This window comes from Tupaia chinensis, unplaced genomic scaffold (assembly GCF_000334495.1).
Source record: "Tupaia chinensis unplaced genomic scaffold, TupChi_1.0 Scaffold144016_1, whole genome shotgun sequence".
Taxonomy (NCBI): domain Eukaryota; kingdom Metazoa; phylum Chordata; class Mammalia; order Scandentia; family Tupaiidae; genus Tupaia; species Tupaia belangeri.
Genome location: NW_006203868.1, coordinates 1,033,759 through 1,042,024, shown reverse-complemented (window position 1 = coordinate 1,042,024; position 8,266 = coordinate 1,033,759). Strand labels below are relative to the sequence as shown.

The window sequence follows — 8,266 nt, the reverse complement described above, 5'->3', positions numbered from 1 at the left end:
CGTTTTCCTCCATTCTCCTCTCGGGATCTTGGGCACACACGCACACGCGCCAGGCGTGAGTTTAAGCCACCAGGTCCAGGACTCGAACCGCAGTCGACTACACGGGAGTTCAGCGACATAGCCATTATGCCAACTGCTGGTCCCCCTCCCTGTTTTCACTGTCAACACATACCTCTTCTGTTTCTTTTATAATCAGAATCCATCACACAGTAGGCCTACTAATTAAGTTATTTTTAATGTGCTTTTATTATTATTTTTAGAATTCTTTTTATCTTTATCTTCTGCATTAAATAAACTGTTTTCTGTATCTTTTATTTTTCCTCAATTTGCTTTCTCATTTTGGTAGGTGCAGTCCTTTTCTGAGAAAAGTGTACAGAAGAGATACATAAGGTTTTTGCGGTAGGGCATGTGTGCTCGCCAGAAAGACAGAGCGAGACAGAGAGACAGAAAGCGAGAAATCATCCTCCAGGGGGGATGGCCATGCTGCAATCCCTTCTCCATTCTCCTCTCGGGATCTTGGGCACACACGCACACGCGCCAGGCGTGAGTTTAAGCCACCAGGTCCAGGACTCGAACCGCAGTCGACTACATGGGAGTCCAGTGACATAGTCATTACTCTAACTGCTGGTCCCAAGAGGTACAGTTTTGAGACCTTGTGGATCTGAAAATGTCTTTTACTCTCATACTTGATTGATAATTTAGCTGTTTTTGCATTCCGAGTTGGAAATAATTTTTCCTCAGAATTTTTCTGTTTCTCTACCTTGGCTGCAGAATGATTGGAATCATGTGCAGAATTTTAAGACTATTAGTGTCTTAACTGCATCTTCAGAGATTTTGATTTAAGTAGTCATTACTTTTTGAAACATTCCAGGTGATTCTGATGTGCAGCATATGTTAAAAACCATGGCCGTACCTCCATGGTGTGTTTTGAAGCCTACTGCCAGTCTGACTGGTCTTTGTTAACAGGATCTTTTTGTTTTTTAAATTGCTGATGTTGTTATCTATATTGAGCAGGCACGTACAGTGTTTGTCTTTCATAGTCTGGCTGGCTTCCTGTAACATTAAATCTATATTTATCCACTTCGTATCAAATAACAGGGTCTCGTTGTTCCTTATGGCTAGGTAATATTCCGTAGTGTACATAGGCCACAATTTTCAATCCAGTCATTAGTTCTTGGGCAACTAAGGTTGACTCGTGTCTTAGCAATTGCGAATAATGTGGTAAAACATGGTTGTCCAAGTGTCTTTCCAACTGAGTATTTTCCTATCTTAGGGTAAATACCAAGGAATGGGATTATTGGATCATATGGAAGTTCTATTTGTAGGTTTTTGAGGCCCCTCTATATTGTTTTCTGTAGTAGCTGTACCAGTTTACATTCCCACCAGCAGAGTAAGAAGGTTCCCTTTTCATCATAGCCTCATCAACCCTTGTCATTCTTTAGAAAATTTTATTTTTAAAAGTTTTTTTTCTTTTATTCAGGTTTGTGATTTTTATGTTTTTGTAATCCAATAAAATAATAACTAACTTTTGTCAATTTAAGAATTTCCAAATTTAATCAAATAAATGCTAGTTTGAATTTTCCCGAAGACTTAGTAACCTGGGGAAAAATGCGTTGCCAAGAGTAGGTGGTGCATCAGTTTACTTGCTGATAATAAATGAGAAAAAGTTACTATGAAGCAGTTTACTAGATAAAGTAGTCAACCTGTTGGGTATTCCGTTTTAACATTTAATTATGAGATTAAAAAGTTTTTTGTTCATCTTCTTTCATTTTCAGAGAGTGCCTGATCTCACCAGAGAAAAATAACACCCCCAGTGAGGCGAGGCCATGCCACAGTCATTTTTCCCCATTTGTTCTTCCTGTCAGAATTTTGGGCATGCACACACACACGAGCCTGGCATGTTTCTTAAGTTACCAGGGCCGGGATTTGAAATGCGGTTGGCCATGTATGACCTGGCTTCCAGTGCTTAACTGCTGTACCACAGGGCCCTGTTTTTCATTCTTTCTACAAATGTCTAGATGTCTTTTTTTCCCCCCTGTTAGTTGTTTCTTTTTTTCCCCCATTTAAAAAATTTATAATCTATTTTATACATCTAATCACTACACATCACTCAGTTTGTAAGTTGAATTTACATGAGTACACTTCACACCAGTTCAGTTGAGGATACACATCATCAACAAATAATAATCTGTTCCTGTGTCCCATGAATGTCTTGCCTCTATTTTCTTCCACCTTCTAGATGTCTTTTTAAAAAACATTTTCTTGTTACACTTTTTTTCCTTCTTAAAAGAATTATTTATTTAATTTCATTTATTATTGTTGTTGTTATTTTTTTTTAATTTGACCAGACAGAGACAGAAAGAGAGAGAAAGGGAAAACAAGAGTGTAAGCTACGACAGCCGGGACTCCAAACCATGGTCGACCATGTGGGAATCCAGTGCCTTTGACCACTGTGCCACCAGCCAGCCCCTATCTTGTTACACTTTTAAAAAAGCATTTGTTTTGTTACTTCCTAGAGAGAGACAGACAGACAGACACACACAGAGAGAGGTAATGGGATAAATACAGGCACCCTCAGCAGGGTCTCATGCTGTAGTCCTCTCCCAGCTTCTCAGTCAGGCAGGATCTTGGGGGACATTCACATTCTTGGCATGTATAGGTAAATGCAGAAACCCAACCCTGATCTTCCACGTGGATTTTGCTTTGTGGAATGGTGTGCCACTGATGCAGCACTGCTGCATCACCACGACTGGTCCCTATTTTGAAATACTTCAAACTTACATGAAAGTTATAAGAATGGTATAAAGAACTTCCTTATACTTTTAACTTACACTTGTTAGTTGCAAAATAGTAATTTTAACCTTTTTCTTTTTTTTAGAGGTTTTTTTTTTTTTTTTTTTTTTTTTTTTTTTTTTTTTTTTTTTTTTGCTACTGGGTGCGTGCGCTCACCAGACAGAGAGAGAAAGAGACAGAAAGCGAGAAATCACCCCCCAGTGGGGATGGCCATGCTGCAGTCCCTTCTCCTCCATTCTCCTCTTGGGACCTTGGGCACTCACACACATGTACCTGGCGTGAGTTTTAAGCCACTGGGTCCAGGACTCGAACTGTGGTCGACTCCATGGGAGTCCAGCGACATAGCCATTACACAAACTGCTGGTCTCTTAACCTTTTTCTTAGTAAATATTTTCTGAGCCTGTGCTATGTATGAGGTCATTAATATTTGGTCAAGTATCAATCTCTGATATTTGATTAAATTAAAAGTTTAAAAAATATTGTGTATTCCTAATACGAGACTATTTTACTGAAAAAATAGCACATTTTTGTTTCTCATAACAGGCTACATTGCAAATTGATTTGTCTTTTCCTTTTTGCCTCTTTCAAGCAGGTCTAGAATAATATATTTATGCTAAAAAGAGCTTCAAACAGAATTCGTTATGCTATTGGATTTAATTTAGTTTTTGGTCTTGTCCAAGAGACACAGAATGAAAGTTAGTAAGTAGCCCCCATGGGAGATGGTCATGCCACAATCGATTCTCCTCCATTTCTCCTTTTGGGATTTTGGGCACACACACAAATGTACCAAGCATGTTTTCTAAGCCTCCAGCTCTGGGACTTGAACTATATAGTTGGTCATGTGGATCCAGCTTCCCCAACCACTGTGCCACCTCATACTGATATTTTTTTCATTTTAGGCTTGTTTGTTAGTGGTGACCATTACTTTGGCATATGGATGATTTTAATAGGATAGACCCTCTTTAAGGTAGAAAATGTAGTAATTCCATGATACGGAGGAGAATTCTTCATACACTCTTGATGCTTTATTTAATCATAAAGATATGTCTTATTTTCACCCATTTAACTATAAGGAGAATTTTAAGGTTACCAAACTTTAATAAAGATCCTTATGTACTTTTAAATGATAATGATTAGGGCTAATGTAAAATTACTTTTTATTAATTAACATTTTTCTTTTGCAGTGGAATAATAAGCAGAAATAAGGCTTTATTCAAGAAACCATTTTTAAAATTTATAGCTGCTACTCCAATGGTAAACCATTGCTGAATGATGGCATGTGCTTTACCAAGATTTGATCATCTTTTGTGTTTTACAACTTGGGCAGCACTAAGGCACTTTGTTTTTATGCATTTACACCTCTAAACTTTCCGTACCGTCTTAATAGAATTGCTTAATGTCTCTAATGTTCTTATTGTTGTGAACATTTTTGTGTGTGGTTCTATTTTTACACTCTTCTAGTTCAACTGCCCTTTTTTTTTGACTATTAATTTTTCCCAGAGTCTAAAGTAACATCCCCAAAGTATATTCAGTGGATTTCAAACTATGACAGTTAGTGCTACATGCTACAAACCCCTCTCATAGACTTACAGTGCACATGTTATACATTGAAAGCTTTGAGAAGGTCTTTGATAAAGATGGTGTTTAGCTGTATTTAACCCACATTTCCCCAAGTTTCTTTATCTACTTTCTCATTAAAAGAAAATTATTTCTTGGGATCAGCAGTTGGCATAATGGTTACGCTGCTAGACTCCCACGTGGGTGACTATGGTTCAAGTCCCGGACCCGGTGGCTTAAAACTCACACCAGGCACATGTGCGTGCATGCCCAAAATCCCAAGAGGAGAATGGAGGAGAAGGGATTGTGGTGTAGCCATCCCTCTGGGGGATAATTTCTCACTTTCTGTCTCTCTGTCTCTGGTGAGCACATGTGCCCTATAGCCCCCCCCCCAAAAAAAAAAAACTCTTTAAAAAACAAAGAATTTTTTTCTCTATTATTTTTGTCACTTTGTGTGGAGAGTTAGAGTTAAATCATTAGTCCAGTATTTCTCAAAATATAGCTTTCTACATTTAGGAGTATCAATTAGTATTATTTGAGAAAAATAATTCTGTGCTCAGATAAATTCTCTTTAGTAGATCACAAAAATATTCTACTCCAAGGTCCTTTACTTATACTTGTTTTCAAACTTTTTAATAAAGTAGTGGATTTATCACTCTATAAAGTCTTAATATGTTGGGGTTTTTTGTTTGCTTTGTTGTATTTTGTTCTTGCTCTAGGGTTTGTGTACTTGCCAGTGAGCAAGAGAGACAGAGAAAAAGAGAGAAAGGGAAAGGGAGAAATCACACCCTCTTCCCCCATGACCATGCCACAATTCTTTCCCCTCCATTCTCTTTTTGGGATTTTGGGCACACATGCACATGCTCCTGGCATGATTTTCAAGTCACCTGGTCCAGGACTTGAACTGTGGAGTCAGCTATGTGAGATTCATCCACCGTAACCTCCATACCACTGCTGGTCCCTTAATACATATTTTAAAACTAGGAAAATATGTAAAACAAATAATGTGGGGGCTTCAAAAAGTTTGTGGAAAAAATGGTACAAGTTTATTTTGGTATAAAAAGAGTTTTTGAAATCTGTACATTTTTTCTCCATGGTACTGTTTTCTGTGATCTGTTTGAAGACTCATAAGGGTAAGCAAAAGGGGAGCTGGTCTAGTCAAAGTGTTTTAAGGGACTGAAGCCTCCATAGAATAATTCTGAGGCTGATGACCCTCGCTGATCTATTCTCTGATCTGTCATTAGTCCCAGGCTTGGCAAACTAGGTCACATCTACTGTCTCCAGTCTGTTTTTATAAAACTATTAGAACATAGCCACACACTCCTGACTGCTTTTGTTGCACGCTTATTCCTGACTGCGTTTGTTCTACTGTAGCAGGAACTGTTCTCCTGTGGAAGAGCAGTAGAGATGGAGACATGGTCTATAAAGCCTAAAACATTTACCATGCTCTGGACCCTTCGTACAATAGTAAAAGTTTCCTGATCTCCCCATAGCCTTATTCCCCTGCTATTGGTTCATACAAATGAGAATCAAGATGTTAAAGTATATAAAGCAAACAAACAAATGCTACTTTGTTCTCTCCATAGCAACTCATTTTTGGGGCTATGAAGTTAATTGTTTCACCATCAGAATTTTGTTAGTGTAAGCAAAATTACCATTTTCCCCTAAGGAGTGGACTAGTTATCATTCTTACTTAATTTTGCCATTACAGAGTGAGGTTTAAGCAAGTTGTTTAAAAGATCGTTTCAAAAATTGTTAATGTGTTTTTGTAAGAAAATGTCTTTTAGAATCTTTTTTCTAATCTCTTGATTCAATAGAAATTTCTAAGAGTAATTTTAGAGATTTTAAAGATGTTTTCTTAGTGTTATGTTTGCTGCTTTCGCAACTAACGTATTGCATGTGGTGGTTTGCAGTGGTATCATTGGTCGTAGCAGAAAAGATTTCAAAAGATACTTATTCAACTTCATCGCTGCCATGCCTCTCGTAAGTTTAATTCTTTGAAAAATCTTTTTTATACATAGGGAAAATTTCCATCTTACTAAAATCTATAAGCATATTTATAAAATTTCTTAAGAGTCATAATGCCTATTTCAAATATAGTTTTGTAATTTATGGCATTTTCTGATGTAAACATTTACAATAGATAGGAAAATTAAAAGGGGTTATAGTGGGTCCTTTTTCATTTGTGGTATACATATGTGGGTGGGTTTTTTTTTTGTTTTAATCTTCATCTTCAAGTCAAGTTTTCTCCAGTGGTTAGCTGGCCTCCTATTAGAAGGCAGTAGCCCTCCTCTCATATTTATGACAACCAAAAATATTTTCAGACATTGCCAAATCGGAGGTGTCAGGAAATGAGTCACTTTATGTGAGAGTTAAATTACTTTAGGCCATAGACTGTTATTAAAAACTTGAATCACTGAAGTAGTTTAAGTTAAATTGGAATTATGACATGAAATTATTATTATTTAAATAATTTTTTTATTTAACTTTATTATTTGTTTTTATTTTATTTTTTAATTTGACCAGAGATGGACAGAGTGAGAGAGAGAGAGAGAGACAGAGAGGGAAAGTGAGAAAGCAAGTTGCTAAGTTCAGAACTCAAACCATGGCCGGCCATGTTGGAGTCCACTGCCCCTAACCACCATGCCACCTGCTGGCCCCATGACATGAAATTATTAAAAATGTTTAGTCTAAAACACAAAAATGATTTTCTTTTTTCTTTCTTGGTTCATTTGAAAAATATTATTTGCCCTAAGAAAACTTGAGTATTCTAAATTGAGGGTGAAAAAGAGAGACATGTTTGTAAATTCTAATTAAATTGAAAATACTTTAGACATTCTAGTTTAATAAAGCTTAAAGATGGGCATGTAAAGTTTTTGAACTTTTAAAAATAAAACATTGACTTTACTCTCTATATTTGGCCTCACTGCTGTTATATCTTCTAATCTCTCAGTTTCTGCTGTAGAGTGCAGCCATTCAGTATATACATTGTGGGACATGCAATGCCTGCCTTTCATAATCTGGCTTGCTTTGCTTTGCATTAAATCTCCCATATTTGTCCACTTTATAGCAAATACCACGATCTCATTGTTTTTTATAGCTGAATACTATTCCATAGAGTACATGTGCCACATTTTTTCCAATCTTCTTGTCTATTCTTGGACATTTGGTTTGATTCAGTGTCCTAGCAGTTGTGAGTAATGCTGCAATAAACATGGATGTGCAAGTGTTTTTCCAACTGAGTGTTTTCCTATTTTTTAGGTGTTTGTCTAGGAGTGGAATCACTGGGTCATATTGGTAGTTCTGTTTGTGGGTTTCTGTGGAACTTTCAGATTGTTCTCTTTTTTTTTTTTTTGGAAGAGGTTTTTGCTATAGGGTGCGTGCGCTCGCCAGACAGTCAGAGAGACAGAAAGCGAGAAATCACCCCCCAGGGGGCATGGCCACGCTGCAGTCCCTTCTCTTCCATTCTCCTCTCGGGATCTTGGGCATGCACGCACACGCGCCCGGTGTGAGTTTTAAGCCACTGGGTCCAGGGCACGAACCGCGGTCGACTACGTGGGAGTCCAGCGACATAGCCATTACGCTAACTGCTGGTTCCCATATTGTTCTCCATAGCAGTTATACATCTACACGTCTACCAACAGTGTAGAAGGGTTCCTCTTTCTCTGCAGCTTTACCAGCCCTCCTCCTCTTCCTCCTCCTCCTCTTCCTTCTTCTTCTTCTTTTTTAATCTTAACCATTCTGATTGGGGTTAATTGGTATTTTATCGTGGTTTTGATTTGCCTTTCCCTTATAATAAGAGACACTGAGCATTTTTTCATATGCTTTTTTGGCTGTTCATATGTCTTTCTTGGAAAGTTGTCTGTTGAGCTAATTTGTCCATCTTTGGATCAGATTTATTATTATTTTTTTATTT

General features: G+C 37.5%; 1 protein-coding gene across 1 annotated transcript in view; it reads left to right on the top strand.

Moving 5' to 3' along the window:
* The window catches only part of ABCD3 (ATP binding cassette subfamily D member 3), a gene marked incomplete at its 3' end in the record, with an annotated part of 74,264 nt that overhangs the window by 42,298 nt on the left and 23,700 nt on the right, over positions 1–8,266 (top strand). The window contains 1 exon segment of the mRNA XM_014583061.2: positions 6,264–6,333. Within this exon segment, the coding sequence (XP_014438547.2) occupies positions 6,264–6,333 (70 nt within the window).